Here is a 16,612-nt window from a genome sequence, read left to right on the forward strand (position 1 = left end):
CATGTAACAATTATGCATAAGTTACTATAGTAACAATGACACTGTACAATAAAGTGTTACCTTCTCTCCTCCCTCTCTCTCTCTCTCTGTCTGTCTTTCAGTGTTTGCTGCTTAGATGTATTGTGGGTGTGGTTAACTATGATAATGGTTGTTTATTATTAATAAAACAAACAAATGTAGGCTAAAATTAATAACTCTCCGAAACTGTTGGTGGCGCAGTAGTGATGATGTGTCATTGTCTCCGCACGGGGACCAGCTGGCCTGGGACTGCTGTGACGTCAGGGGTGATGTAGTGATGGACCCGCCCGCTCAGGACAGGACAGGTTGATGTTACTGCACTGGAAAGCGGAGTTTCAACACAATAGCGATGGCAGAAATATCCATTTATCTCTCCAGCGTCAGTATAACTGTGACACATGATATGGACAATGACAAGGTAAATTATTGACCAATCTAACGTTACATGGATCAGTTTTATTGTAGGCTACTGTTATCACTTGTTTTTTAATTGAAGCATTCCCATTGCGCCTGGAATTAAATATATTAAAGCTATAAAATCAAGCATATTAAACTGATATGCATATTAAAGTGCTTATGCTTATTTACATAGAAACTAAAACCTGTCAGATGATACAGTATGTCTTTTCCACCAAAAGTTACTACATTAATAGCCTACAAATAAAAATGTGGAAAAAAAGTGATATGGTATTATAGCTATTAACTGTCGTCTAATAAAGAAATCTGACAGTTTTGAAGCATAACCATATTTGTTTCTCTCTCTTTTTTTAAGCAGACCCATGTACATTTGATATTAGAATAAATACAACAAACACAACAATACTGTGGTGTTTTGTAAACTACTATTGTTGATTTATTTTTGTAATGGCATTAGGGTCATTTTCTTCTCTCATTTCAGTTTAAAACCCCATCGTATTGTACATAATCAACTTATTCCTAATATTGATGATCTGTGATGTGTGTGTGTGTGTGTGTGTGTGTGTGTGTGTGTGTGTGTGTGTGTGTGTGTGACTGTGGACAGAGCTCTGGAAAAGAGAAAGAATACGAGTGTGTGGAGCTTGGTGATCTAGACAGAAAAGAGAAGACCCCGCGCCGCATTATTCATTTCTCCAGTGGGGAAACCATGGAAGAATACAGCACAGATGAGGAGGAGGAGGACAAAAGACAGAACGCAAAGAAAGAACTTCTGTCTTCCATAGACACAGTATGTGTGTGTTTGAACAAATCCTCTGTATGGCCCTTAAAGGGATAGTTCATCATTTACTCACCCTCATGTCCTTCCAAACTCGAATGACTTCTGTGAAATGCAAAAGAAATCATTCTTCAGAAAATATTTTGTGTTCCACAGTAGAAAGTTGGTTTGAGACAACATGAATACATTTTTGGGTGCACTATCCAGAGGTGAAAATTAGTATGATGGTACATAAATATAACTGTATTTTATCTCTTTTTTTTTTAAGTCCAAGCTGACTTGGGGTCCGTATGTCTGGTTTCAAATGTGGAGAGCAGCTACATCCACTATATCTGGTAAGTCTGTGACTGAAACACGCTCATTGGTTTACCAATCAAAACACACAGTCTAGCCAACCAATCAGAGAGCATTACGCTTTTCGGAAGGAGGGGCTACATTGAGACAGGAACTAAGGCTCCGTTTACACGTACATGGTTATTTTGAAAAACGGAGACATTTCCCTTCGGTTGTGCCACTCGTTTACACGCAAACGGAGAATTCTCCTCTGAAAACGATTCTTTCTAAAAACTCCGGCCAGAGTGGAGATTTTGGAAAACTCCGTTTTCACGTTTGCATGTAAACTGAAAAACACGGAGTTTTAGGCAGCGACGTCACAGTATGTGACTATTTTCGGGATTCTGCTTGGCTAACATGGGCTTGAGCTTCTCGTTACACTGCCACCTACAGGTTTGGCATGCTCTTGACGGCATATACACGGGTTCGTGTGCACAGGGTTATTTTTAAAAACGAAGAGGGGTGAAATGTCCGTTTATGAAAATAGCCATCCACGTGTAAACGTAGCCTAAATAGAGCGTTACTGACAGACTGGGAAGAGAGGAGCCTCAAAAATGTAAAACATGTGGGAAAATAATGTTTTTAAACATTCAAGCATGAACGCCTATTCTAGTAGACCCCAAAAACATAAATCAAGACTTTCTAAAAGGGCATAATAGGGCCTTTTTAACATCACATCAGCTTCTACAAAGTTAACAACAATCTTAGCTTGGAAATAAAACTTACAAAAATCATATTCATATTCTATGTACAGGCATAATGACTTAAATGTGCATAAGTAATCATGCCTGGGGATTAAAAAGGGTTTCCTGGTCTAATGTTTGTGTATGTGGGAATAGCAAGGAAATCTTCCTCGGGCCGTTGTGGATGATGTTAAATGATTATGACATGGTGGTTTTGATGTTTTATTCAAATATGCAAAACACTGAAACACGTTCGAGCTCTAAATATATGATTGTTTTCGTATGCTGCAATCTATTTAACGTTTAGTAAAGATTTTCTTTACTGTTCCTTTAACAAAATCCTTCATCTCTAAAGAGATGCACTAAGCTTTTAAAAACTTAGCATCTTGTAAAGGCAGAAAATTGAGACACTGCATGAATGTTCAAGCGCTTGTTATCTCGCACGTTTGTTATTTAGTTAGTGTCAAACATTTGTAAATTTTCATATTCTATAACTATCTCCCATCTTACAGCTTGTGACTACCTGGGTGAGCGAATGGCATCTCTTTTTGGCATCACCTCAGCTAAATACCAGTATGCCATAGATGAATACAGCAGGTCAAAGAGGGAGGTACTGCATTCATGTATATTCACTTCATGTAAAAGGCTAGTATCAGAATTGGCATATTGTAATGTTTTTGTTTGTTTGTTTTTAACAGAAGGATGAGAGAGCTGAAGATACACAGCTTTCTGAAGAGGAAGAGCACCTGTTTGAAGAGCAGCTAAATGATGAAGATGAGGACCCGAAGACCAACCAGCCCGAGACCAACAGTACTCAAGTACAGGTGACCAATGAGCTGGACTGTCAGACTTCTTTAGTGCCCAACACAATTCACATCCCTGCACTTGTTACTAGCACTTAACCAACACAAGTATAGTCATATAAACACTAGTCTATTCTTTAAAGCACTTACGACAGGGACGTAAACAGGCCCTGTAATAGATGTCCATGTTAACTTGTGACTTTAACTGCCTTAATCCACTGATCCTGGGCCAGTGAAACAACATGATACTGATCATGGTGCTAATGAGGAGATGAGCCAATTCTTCAGCCTCTGACCAAAAATTTGTTCTGAAATGCCACTCCGCTAACATGATTACACTGAACATTTCTACATAAGTGTTTTTTTAATTGACTCTGTACAGTGTGTATGTTTTATTATTAGTGTTATGAAGCATTTGATGGACTTATCCTCCATCAATCCAGAGACACATACCTCACACTGAATTTTCAGTACTTATTAATATACTGTTAATGCTTGATATTTGTGATGTCACTTTGTTTTTTAAAGAGAAAATGTAATTTTTTTACCATTTTGTGTTTAACGTGAATAAAATACTACAGTATTATTTCATACGAGTGTTTAGTTCAGGGTTCGTACAGAGTTTGAAAAATACTTGATTTTAATCGTTACGTTTTTCAAGGTGTTTGAATTTTGAATGTCGTCCTTAAAATCATCCAGTGTGATTAAAAGAGGAAAAAAAGCTATTTACAAAAATTCACCTTTATTAAAGATCAAGTCGTGGATCCCCTGCGTGAGTCTCATGTTTTGATGTCACGCTAGCGCAGGGGGAAAAGGGTCCAAGATTTCTACTGACATAGTTATTTTAAAATCAATAGGGAGTCACGTGTTAAGTTTTAATTTTATCATGTAAAGACAAGTGTGTAGTACTGTACTCTGGGCAATGCGTTTAGTGCTAGACAAGGCTCTTTGCATTAAAGGCGCAGTAAGCAATTTCTGAGAAACTGTTGAAAGTGGATCGGACCGAGCAGCACAACACACTTTTAGCCAATCAGCAGTAGGGGGCGTGTCCACGCATGATGGGGGAGGAGAGAGTGAGCCAATCAGCAGTAGGAGGGGAGGGGGGGGGGGGGGTATCCACTCATGATAGGGGAGGAGAGAGTGAGCCAATCAGCAGTAGGGGGCGTGTCCACTCATGATGGGGGAGGAGAGTGAGCAAGAGGGAGATTTGAAGAAAAACTGTAGAAAGAGAGATGGCTGAGAGACATTACAAAAGAGAAAAGGTCAGAGGAATATCACTGGACAAAGGGTTATGATTTGGGACCCGTGTTAATATTACAAAATCTTTCCATTGCTGGAGAGACCTAAACGGGAAGGCCTGAAAACAGACTTGAGGTTGCGTTGTTTTGGCTACATATGCGAGTAACATTGGTTTTGATGTCTCACAGGACCAATAAGATATGCTGTTGTTGTAATGTTAGCTCTAATAACAGGACAGTTTTGAGTGTCACTGTTTGTCTGGAGCTGGTGAGCTGCTGGCGACTAACAACAAACACTTGCTTGTATTTACTCTTGTGTACTGTATATGTCTCACTTTACTTTTCATGAAGCATTATTTCAGCTTTGCTTTGATATGATAAAGAGACATCCACTCTTGCATTGCGTGTTCGTGCATTTTGGGGGCAGCGCAATGAAGGGAGGGGTGTGTTTGTTTGGGTTGATTTCAAATATCAACAGTGTTTCCCAGAAATCGCTTACTGCACCTTTAAATTACTTTTAACGAATTGATGAGCTATTTTGCAAATATCGTGTTTATCATGCATACAAAGCATTTTTTGTGTATATGAAAGAACAGTTGCGCTAATAGTTAGATGACTGGCTGTAATTTAGCCTCGCTAATAATTACATTTCATTATAAAAATATAATTACAATATCTAATAACCTAACTAGAGTTACATATAGCAGGCAATAGCAACACTAATGGTAAAGTGCTTCACTCTTAAAATATAGCCTGAACCCTGTAAGTTGGATGGATCTGTATGTGTTGTGTGGGTAGATTATGCTCTACTGTCCTCCCCGCTGATAGATTCTGTTTTGTCTTAGGCAACAAAGGACTCAATGTCTGTGTGGTACTGAAGGCCAGTTGAGCATGTCCTCAGTGTAACCCTGCTCATATGAGTAAGGCTCAGACAGAGACACATTTATAATGATATGATCCAAATGAGCCTTATATACCCCACCAGGTTTATTTACAGTATATTTACTAAATTAATTTGCAAGCACATGATGCATATAACATGGCAATAAAACGGCTAATAATGAAAGGATGACTTTGAATAAATGTATTTGTATTTCATGGATGACACACCACATCCATATATTTAGAATAAAAAATCTACTTCAATAGACATCCTAGATCACACTCTGAAGATGGAGATATTGGCACAAGTGGGATTATCGGTACAGTCCACGCTATATTGGTGGTTGGTTTGACATTGGCTATCATGAGGCCATTATAACATGTTAATGACAAATTCCATTTGTACCACTGTAGTTAGGTCAAGAAAAATATTCATGACACAGTTATAATGGCCTCATGACAGCCAATGTCAAAACCAACCACATGACAGTTTAATGTTAACCCATAAAGCTAAGTTTAATAATTAATCTGCTATGTCATGTTTATGACATATTTATGACAATATATGTTGTCTTGGTAATATTAAGTTGTCATTACCAAGACACTGACTATTGGTTTATGTCAAGTTGTCATAACAAAGACATCTCAATTACATATTTGCATTAAAAATGTCATAATTGAGCAAATGACACTTAATGACAGTTGTCATAAACATGCATAAAACCTCATGTCATGATTATGAAGGTGTCATGTCAGTCTTATGCACACCTCTTCAAGTAAAGTGTTACCTCTAAGGTACTGACTCAGTTCAGTGTTCTGTGACATCAAAACATGAGGGCAGCAGCAAGCTGTTGTCATGACAACCAGATACTTTGCTGCTGAAAGACATTCTATGATGAGACTGAGAGTATTAGCAAATAAAATTTTAATTGCAAAGAAAGCGCTTTCTTTTTCTGCTAACCATATATTTAATTCCATTGAAACAAGTCAGTGAGCCTAAACAGCTGAAACCTGGGGTATAGTTATATTTTGTCTAAATGTGTTCCTCAAAGGAGCCAGTAGATGGCGATGTTAGCCATTTGGTGTCAAAAAGAGACAAGATCATACACTTACAAATCATTATGTTTAAAGCTTAAAGCAGCGTCACATGTGGTGTTATATACAGTTTTGGGCAATTCTGTTATGCAAAACAAAAACTGCCAGACACTGGCTCTGATCATCAAGCATGAATGGAGACAAATGCAGATTTAAACATCCACTGAACATCTAAGCAGCATGTTAACTCTAATGTAAATCTCTGTTTCTCATACAAACAGATTATGGCTTCAGAAGACAACATATAGTACAGAAGTTTTATGGGATACATACTTTTATGGTACTTTTTATACCATACATATGCCATTTTTATAACATTTTGGAGCTAGATCCCCATTCACTTTAATTTAATGGAACCGATTAGCCAGTACTTTCTCTTGTGCTTCAACGAAGAACAAAAGTCATAAGGTTTTGGAATGGCATGACATTGAATAAACGATGACCATTTTTATTTGGTTATTTAGAAATGTGATTGGGACCCAGATGTACTGTACTTGACAAACAAAGCATGAGTTCTTCCTGAAAAACACTAATTAAGAGCGATATTCATTGTAGATAACATTCATTTTGCCATGTCATTGGCAATGGTTTATAAGCGGGAAACCCCAGATTACACAAATCTTTTAATGATAGTGTTTAGCAACACTTGATGGCAGTGTTTATCTGGACTAACAGCTATTGTGTAATAAAAGTAATACTGCTTTCTACCTCATCCATCACTTAATATTTAAATAGAACTCAGAGTTTCAGTTTGTGGTTTACTTCATTATACATTGAATCCCCTGAATGCATCACACCACAGCTAGTGACTTCCAAAAATAGGTCACACACCACATCTCTGGTCCTCTGTGATTGTACCCTTCACAAAGATTTGTTTCTAAACTAGCAGGGGGATTCTGTGTGATTTGGTACATCCGTCTAGACTCTGCACACTTCAGAGATTGTTCACCTTTTCCGCCGTGGCTTTGCGTCAGACAGCTGCAGAAAAAGTGGGTGAGTCTGGGCTTTTTTTTTTTTTTTTTTTTTTTTTTACCAGGGAAAAAAATAGACATGAATGTAGCTCTGCAGAGACTCCCAGGCTGAAAATAGATCACTAGCTTCACTGCATGAATCGGAACAACTTCCCTTAATTCAAATCATTGTCCTGATCCCACAATGATATCGAACAACTATCTGTATGTTGCCATGGTGCTGAATGATGCCACTCGATATTTAAAGTCACTATGAAATCAAAATGGACCATTTTTATTTTTTATGAATTAAAAATTATTTATCCATGCACATCATTGTTATAATTTTTTTAATTCATGTGTCCTTCCCATAAACTTATTATAAATCACTCTCTTCTTCTGTGATGTTTTCACTGGTGTGAGGGCGGGATAACAAACCAATATCATATCGGATCGACCAATAGCAAACCAAAACCATCTAATTAATTCCTGATGGACAAAATCAAGTCCCGCAAGTCTTGTAACCGTTTTAACCCACTGCTCCGGGTGTGTGTGTCCAGGGTTTGCAGTGTGTGTTCACTACTCACTGTTCCTAATGTGTGTGTGTAACTGACGTATAGCCCAGTAAGAGCTGTGTGTGTAAACCTCACTCCCCTAGCCTCAATAGGTGTGCAGTGTTTAGCGTCCTTGTTAGCGTGCCCACCTCCCATTCCAGAGACCCCGGTTCTAATCCCGCTCAGATCAGGTCAAGTAGGACTGATTATATTTGGTGCCGTGACCCGGATGGGAGTGAGGTTTAGGAGGGTGAGTGTAACAGACGTAGGCCATTAAGAGCTGTGTGTGTAAACCTCACTCCTCTGAACTCAAGAGAGATCTAAGCCGGAGACCCCGGTTTGAGTCCCACTCATACCAGGTCGAGTAGGACCCGTTACATGTGCACAGTATGGGTACTTGGCCTTCATGTCACAAAGTAGTATGACAAAAGCGAAGCTGCTCTTGTACTGAATATCTGATTCTCTATGGATGTGATTCGGTTGAGCGATCAGAAAACAAAATGGTTTAGCTTTCAAAAAATCCAATGCTGTAATACCAGAGCTCTACCCGCAGGGGGACCCTGAGAGTTTAAAGATATTAACAACAATGCATGGTCTTTGTCACATGACATTCAAAGAAAACAGATAAAATATCTAATCTTTTTTTAGAATGTGTTTTATTTTAATTTTTAAAATTCCATATGACCATATGTCCCATATTGCTACTCCTGTGACTTCCAGACAGACAAAGAACTCAAAGACTCTACTGCTAATGGAAATAGTTGATTTTAGGGGTGCTCACATTTGGGTTCACTCTTTACAAGTACCAACTAACTCTACAAGTTACAATCAAAATATATTTTAAATTCTTCACTTTCAAACATTCAAACCGCTTTTGACATGTCAAATCCTCAAGTTTTTATTTTGCTTGGATAGAATGCTGTAAAGTCCACAAAAATGTTGGAAATTATGTGAATGTAAATAAAGTGATCCTAGCGCACATTACATTGTGCACATAAAACTCACCGTATATGCAGAAATAGTTATCTTTGGGAAACCCTGACCCAGTTTGTTATTGTAGCAGTCTAGCGGGTATGCTAACGGTTCTCTGTTGTAGTGTGTTAGATGTAGCATGCTGTATTCTACAGGTGATATTATTCTGGGTATATATTAAAAGTTTATTGTTAGTATCCGTTATCTTAGCAAATCATCAAAGGTAATATGATATGTATTAGGCTAGCAGCACATTAAGTAAAGCATTGGCATGTTCATTTTGGAGTGACCTATATTTGGAGCCTGCAACAACCACAAAATAGAAAGCTATTTTATAAGAGGCGTCACAGATCATTTTGATACAAGTATGATAAATAATTATGGCATTTCTGCAAAGAATGACTGTACTCTAAAAGCAATTCAGTAATATCAGGGTTATAATATGATTGTCTTGTGAGGAACACATGATCTAAGATGACTAAGCATTATTCAATGATACAGAGGCTACCATCTGTACCAAGTAAATTGCTGGTTATGCAAAATGTTCTACAGATTCTTAAAGTAATGTTTATATGAACCCTAAACTTTGCCATCCAAATCACATATATATGTACATTTACATTACAAACAAAACTGGAATGGGCAGCCACCATAATTGAAGTTTTTGACATATATACAGAGAAAGCTGACATGTATTTGTTTTTGTTTGTTTGTTTTTTGTTGTTGTTTTTTACAAATTAGTATGATATGCTATTTAGTCTCCTCCACTGACCAGTTCATAAAAATTAACATACAGACATACGTAAGTCATAAAATGTGTATCATAACAGATACTTTTGACTAATTGAGAAAATACTCAGATTAAAGTATTTACATGCAATCTATTGAATGGATTATTTCAAGTCTACAATCTGACCAAATTTCATTGAGATCGTGCATGTTTTCATGAAGGCCTTCAATTTGATTGTTAAAGGATTATTTGGTTGAAAACTTGCTAAATTCAGGTTACACAATATATTAAATGTTAACCAATTGAACTTCATTACAAAAATGTTAAGTGCCGTTTTACCTAAAATGGGATTTACTTTGTTGCACATGAAACGTAAGGACATATAATGCAATGTGGGCAAATTATGACATTTTGTAAGCAACTAAAAATGAATCTGCCAAATTCCAAACAGCAGAAACCACAAAAACTGGTTTTAAAGACGACTTCACTTGTCCAAAAATGCAGCTGGATTCCAAATGCAGCACGACTGACCCGCACAGATACGCTGTGACGGGGATTTCCAACACCCATCCTCTTTCCTGTTGCTTTACCCAAAAACCCGGATCTCTTCTTTCAGCACACTAGAGCCGCAGAATTTTCCCAATCGTTTTGGCTGCAAACTGCAATGTTGTTAGAACCTGAACAAGTAAAATTCTACCATTTCATCATTACTCGACCTTTCTGTATTGCTAGACTGTTTAAAAATTCTACATTGACAAACATGCACAGCGGTTTTTACATTCAACTTGTAGGACAACATGCAGAATCAAATGCAATGTTTTCAAACTATCTATCTATCTAAAGTTTCGCATGAGGGTATCACAACCAACAAACGAGCATGTGAGTGATAGACTACTTGTTATATCGTGCTGTGAGAAGTCGTACTGAAGATAAAACGCTGTTACTCCCTCAGCTGTGGAAAGTCCCCACCAGCCTGCTCCACGAGCACAGACCGAAAACTTCTGCAAAGGCAAGAGGTCAGATCTACCCTCACTGTAAAAGGTGTAAACCGCAAAGCCTGAGTGAGTTCAGTTGTCCCTTTGATAGTGAACACATATTGGGGAGATTTTTGGTATTTTTCAGTTTGGATAACCATAGTTCAATCTTGTATTTTTGTTTGTGGTTTAGACATCATGTGCAAACGTAAACGTCATGCCAGCACACAACATAGTTTAACATATAAATTGAGAGCCCTCATGAAGGCATTGGTTATATAACGACCTGATTCATAATTTTAAGTCTTATTGCAAAGGGATTCATATTGTTGCATGTGTAAATGGGTCATGATCTTCACCATATACTTCTAAATATTTTGATACAAAAATAAAGAAATGAATCAGTTTTTATCTTGGGTGTATGCTTGTTCTGCATGAGGAATTAATGCGTAAACTCTCTATTTACTGAGTTGTGGTTAGAAATACAGGCTGGTGCGGTCACTCCAGACATAAATGAGCTCACTCATAGAGGACTGTCAGTTGGGGAAATTTAGGGACATTCTGTCCAGAACTAAGCATAGTTCAAGCATTTCCTCTTCCTGTATAAGCCTTTGCTTTCAACAGGCCAGCACAGTATGCAAGCATTATGAGAACAGGAAGAATTTGTATTGTGTTTGTTTGAACATCCTGACCAGCCCAAGACAGCTACATTTACTCAACCACTGGTGTGAGTTTGGGGGCTAAGTGTTTGTATGGCCAATGGCAAACGGGGCGGGTTCGAGTCATTATTTTTTAGAAATCTGTTAAGTTTTGCTACCCGTGCAGAAATGAAACACTTTAATTGCTAGCTAATTGTATCAAGTCTTCTGTTTGAGGCACGTCCTGATTTTGCAGAGTTAGACACGTTCCTAACCCATGGGTCAACATATTTTGTTGATCCTGGAACAACATTCCTGTCAAAAAAATGTAGTCCCACCCCTAAACCTAACCCTACCCATAAGTTAGCCTTAATATCAGAGGGAAATGATAGGTTGTAATCTCAACAGAGGGAAGCACCTAACCCTGGTAAGCCAAAACTTGACATAAACTCTAAACTTGTCCCGCAAATCTGATTAGTTGATTGGAATGTTGTTCCAGGATCAACAAAGTTGATGATCCAGGGACGTGTTGTACTTTGTGAAATCAGGTTCTGCCCGTTTTCTGCCTGCCGGTAGGCTAGTTCATAACATGCACACCAGTAGTCTGATTATTGCTACAATTAGAGTGAGGAATTACTGAGACTTGGCAAACTTACATTATTAACTTACAGATTAGCCTATTCGCTTAGAAAGGAGATTGTAATACAGCCATTTTCGTTTATACCCCAACCCAAAACCCAAAATTCTCAATTCAATTAAACTGGCCTGTAATAAAATGTTCATCTCTTCTATGTTTTCATACTTTCTTAATTTAGTCAAAAACACACCCTAAAATGTCTCCATTTCAATGTTTCCGACCAACAATAAAACACACGATGGCCATGAGCTGCGTGGGGTTCCGATCATGTGCGCACGCGCATGCGCAATCTTCAGATCCGAGTTGAGCTTTAGTTGTGTTGAAATCAAGGGGGTAATCCATCCGCCGGAAACTGAAGCCTCCGCGGGCGCCGCCATTGTAGCAGAACTTCACCTACTGTTAGCATTCCATTGACTCCCATTCATTTTTGCGTCACTTTGACAGCGAATAACTTTACATCTGAGGCGTCCAAAGACTCCATTTGTCCATTATTTATTTCTAAAGAAACTCGACAATGTATAAAAGGCTCCATTACCTTGTATCTTACGTTATGGCCCCGTAGAAGCCGTTTTTGTAAAAATAGGCTAACGATTGCGTCATAACTCACGCGACTCTCTGTCGCACTGTAGAGAAATTACCGTATAGACCGGCGTAGAAGCTCGCAGGCAATCGGGGGGACGTGGAGGCATTAAGTCCAATAAAGTGAAGGGAGTAGCCCACAGAGAGTGATAAAGTTGATCCTGCTGCTAGCTCATGGACAGCTAATGCTCACGCTCTCCGTCTCTGCGAGATTCGGAAGGGAATGATTCAGATTTCTCTCCGCACAGCTACTAGAAGACTGACAGCTGTCAGACACGTTGCTCACGTGTTCAAGCTCAGTTTGAGCCTGCGCAGTTCGCCTGGCGATCAGGAAGTGAGTGCTTCAAATGGGCTTCACTTTTCTCCGTTGAAGTCTATGGGGTCGCTGTGTCCATCTTATATACTGTCTATGGTTGAAATAGGTGAACTTTTGTTTCTAGAGTGTATGTGACCAACAGACTATGTGATATTCTAATCGAAACTTTGAGCGCCGAGTGAGAATTACCAACATTGTTTAACTAAAACGTTCTTTAAACACCATTTTTGTAAAAAATAAAAAAAAACATTTGTGAATGATTCCTGTTTGAAATAATTATTTTATAAACATAAAATAGGCCTAATTATTTATGTTAATTCTCCCTATAAAACCTACTTTTTTTTCTTTTAAACATATGTGCGGTCATTTGTTCATATATGTCAATTAATGCGGTTCTTAATGCAGTTATCAGAGAGAGAGAGAGAGAGAGAGAAAGAGAGAGAGAGAGAGAAATTAAGTGTGTGAATTGCATCAGCCTGTGCGTCTCTCAACAGTGTTCTGCACCCGCGCTATAGGCTAATAGCGAAACTACTTTTATCTGCAGTGCACCTTGCTAGTGAGCAAGTGAAATAATGTAGCTTTTAAGTTGCTAAACTAAAGTCATCAGAGCAGCGCTGCTGACAACACATTTATGTGCGAGTGTGTGTGTGTGTGTATGTGTGCGCGCGCTTGAGTGGGAGAGACAACAAGGAAGAGATATACCAGACAGCAACTTGACACTGTCAGCCCGGATCCGGCTCACATCTGGTACACGTGGATTCCACACGGCCCAAGTGTGGGACGGATCTGGGCCAACACTACGTTGCTGTCTGGGATGTGCTTTTGCATAGTAAATAATAATTGCAAAATACATAATAAAACGTAATTTTGTCATATTGTTTACTATATTTATTTGCTCGGTCAGTGTCGTTGTGGGTTTTGGTTCTTTTGCAGTTGTAGGCTGTAAAGACCTTTGAATCGCCTTAACTGAAATCATTTGGCGAAGTGATATGGAACTGTAATGCGCTCAAAACCTGGAACTACTTTAGCCGTGCATTTCCCTGAAAATAATTGCCCATCTTAGAACATTCGTCAAACAATTAGCATTTAACAGCCCCATAGTATAAATATATATAAAGTCAATTCTACACCAACTTGTTTACATGCACTGAATTGCATAGAGAGAGAGAGAGAGAGAGAGAGAGAGAGAGAGAGAGAGAGAGAGAGAGAGAGAGAGAGAGAGAGAGAGAGAGAGAGAGATTTAATTTATTAAGATTTAAGTGATTCGATTCAGAGAATTTACTGTTCTTTTTTTTCATGGGAAAGTTATTGAAAAGAATTAGCCATCATTAAAAAAAAAGGAAAGAAAGGAACTCCCCTTGTGTGCAACTGCTGACACCACTGGATGAATCCCCTTAAAAAGAGCCCCTAGAGAGGCATGGTTCCTTTTACATGTAGAACATAAAGAGATGAGAGTCTTGTTTCATGTCTTGGGGGAAAATATACATACCCACATCAAAAGATTTGTGGTCAATGCTCTTGCTACATTGTGCACTGCATCAACTAAAAGCCCCGTTCCCATAACTCAAAGACCCATTTTCACACATAGCAGAGCATGTTAAGCTTTGGCTTTTCTTTTTTTTCTTTTTTTTTGAAGGCGTGCGTGTTTTGAAGTTGGCCCACTACAAAAAAAAAACACACACACAGACAAAAAACTTGCTGTCAACGTGAAGGTGTAACAGTAGTAGCAGATGTTGACACCATAAGAAAAGCGTTTGCCCGCTGAGGTTTGGTTCGTGTCATATAATACGCCTCGGTTATAAAAAAGCAAATAGATACGTGCACGAGGGAATTCCCCGAGTGCCTGATCAATTACAGATGTGTCCATGTCCTCCGCACAATATCCTCACACTGCTCTGGGAAGCAGCTGCCAGCTTTGCACTTTCACCAATGCCAGTTTAAACTCTTGATCAAATCAAAAGTCCGGTTTCTGCAATGTTATTGTTTTGGTGAAGCGCCTCAGCAGCCTTGCATGCTTTTTTCTGGGATACGCATTATCACACACCTGTGACCGGGAAAGTTCAGGGGATTTTAGAGAAGAGGAACTGCAACCATTTAAGGGAAGCTGGTGAATGAGAATTTAAAAGAGTGAATGTTATTCGAGATTCGGTGTGTTCCTCATTCACAGACTTACTAAATACACCTTGCTGATAAGGGTTTGTACGCCATATTTTCGACATATGTTTTTATTTAGTTTTTTTGCAGGATGAGCGGTAGATATTGCAGTGTTATATTGAGAAGTGTGGAGTGGTTCTTGACCTCAACATTTATTTTTGGCTCAATCCATGTAGAAAATAATGACTTCATGTTGACTGTGTGAGGGGGATTCTGAGATATCCATGATTCACTCGCAGCGGCTTCATCCAAATCCAGTACATGTCAAGACGCATGTCCACTCAGTAATGTTTTTGTTTTTTTTCTTGACTCCACCAAAGCATGACATCATTTGTCATATTTCATAGGTGAAATTCAAGATCACGTAATAGAGCAAAGACAGTAACAGTGTTTCGGTGGCCTGGCAGAAACAAAGAGAATCAAAGAGGTTCAGATTTCAAGCCTCATTGTACAAAAAAAAAATGTTGGTTTTGTCAGACAAACTCTATTTTAAAGGTTGATTGAACTACTGAATGTAAAGTTCTAAATCTAAAGTACATTTTTGGGCCATTTAGTAATATAGCAACTTAAAACTATTCAACAGCAAGAACTTACAATCACGATGGAGAATGATGGAGAATCGGCTAAATGATGTAATAATTTAATTGAACACATTTACAGATATCAATTTAACAGTGTCTCATAAAATGTGTGTTAACTGTTCTGATGCAACAGTGATGTGCTTTGACATATCTGTTTCTTTTGATTTGATTTTGCTGTAAAATTGATGATTATGATTTATGATTATGATTTCTTCCATCCCAGCACACACAGCAGTGGCCAAAATTGAATTCCGGCTTAGGAAAATTGACATCTTTACCCTTTATTCAGATATTATTGAAAAAAAAATATCATGTGCGTATGTGCTTGGAGTCAATTGTTTTATTTGTGATAATGCAATGAAATTTTTGGACGGGCTGTCATACAATGAAATTATGAACACATACGAAAATTATGCAACCAATGAAAGTGAGTTCATTGGTTCACTGGTTCTGTCTTTTCAAGACAGAATGAAATATTGAGTTTGTAGTCAATGCATGCTTTTTCCTGTGAGCTTTCATTTTTTTGGTGCATTTTTTGTAAAAGAAAACCTGTATTTAGCCTTTTTTCCCCAAAAAAACTTGTTTCTCCCTCATTTTTAAAGTATTTACAAATATAAAATATTTTCCTCCTATTTTGGTTGAATCAGACTTGTATTGTGATTAAAAACAAACATCCCATCCAGACATAATTTGGCCATGTGCTGTGTACACCACTTCATTTGGTTAGAAGTAATTTTTAGTTTGATACAATTAAGTTATGCAAGCTAAGAAAGCACATATGATATATCAATGCTGGTATTAGCCTAAAATACAAACTGATTCAATGTAGATCTACAAGAAAAACAAACATTAATTTGAAGTTCACAGAACATATTATTTTGTGTTTGCAGAAAGCTGTCAGACCACCTTTATTTTTTAAAGGGATAGTTCACCCAAAAATGCATATTCTGACATAATTTTTCTCAAGTTGTTCCAAACCGGGTTTCTTTCTTCTGTTGAACACAAAAGAAGATATTTTGAAGAATGTTGGTAACCAGACAGTATCTGGTCCCCATTGACTTCCATAGTAAAAAAAAAATCATACAAAAAAACTGTTTGTTTACACACACGATTCATCCACCATTAGGATGTTTTATGTAGCAAATGTACTAATCTATTTTGCAGTCAATATTGTTGCAACAACAACAAAAAATGCTGCAACAGAAGGGACTTAATTCACTCTTTTCATTACAGAGTATTAAAGGAAGTGGTCACAGGGACTTTTTCCTTAAGAAGATGTCAAG

The 16,612-nt window shown here is 38.0% G+C and overlaps 1 protein-coding gene across 1 annotated transcript; it reads left to right on the plus strand.

Annotated features, from left to right (window-relative positions):
* The first annotated feature begins 215 nt into the window (after window positions 1–215).
* LOC306983473 (protein FAM177A1) lies at window positions 216–3,792 on the plus strand. Its single transcript, XM_079583897.1, has 5 exons — window positions 216–436; window positions 1,040–1,222; window positions 1,479–1,545; window positions 2,739–2,836; window positions 2,925–3,792. Exons 1-5 carry the CDS (start codon window positions 368–370, stop codon window positions 3,126–3,128), a joined length of 621 nt encoding a protein of 206 aa, XP_079440023.1. The 5' UTR covers window positions 216–367; the 3' UTR covers window positions 3,129–3,792.
* Window positions 3,793–16,612: the final 12,820 nt, after the last annotated feature.

This window comes from Phoxinus phoxinus (genome assembly GCF_949152265.1).
Source record: "Phoxinus phoxinus genome assembly, chromosome: 16".
NCBI classification, from domain to species: domain Eukaryota; kingdom Metazoa; phylum Chordata; class Actinopteri; order Cypriniformes; family Leuciscidae; genus Phoxinus; species Phoxinus phoxinus.

What these genes read in the sequence shown, in the direction of transcription:
- LOC306983473 (XM_079583897.1), top strand. Translation starts at nt 368, where the DNA reads ATGGCAGAAATATCCATTTATCTCTCCAGCGTCAGTATAACTGTGACA. An exon ending in TTCTGTCTTCCATAGACACA is followed by an intron (nt 1,223 to 1,478) that starts GTATGTGTGTGT and finishes TTTTTTTTTAAG; the next exon opens with TCCAAGCTGACTTGGGGTCC. An exon ending in AGCTACATCCACTATATCTG is followed by an intron (nt 1,546 to 2,738) that starts GTAAGTCTGTGA and finishes CCCATCTTACAG; the next exon opens with CTTGTGACTACCTGGGTGAG.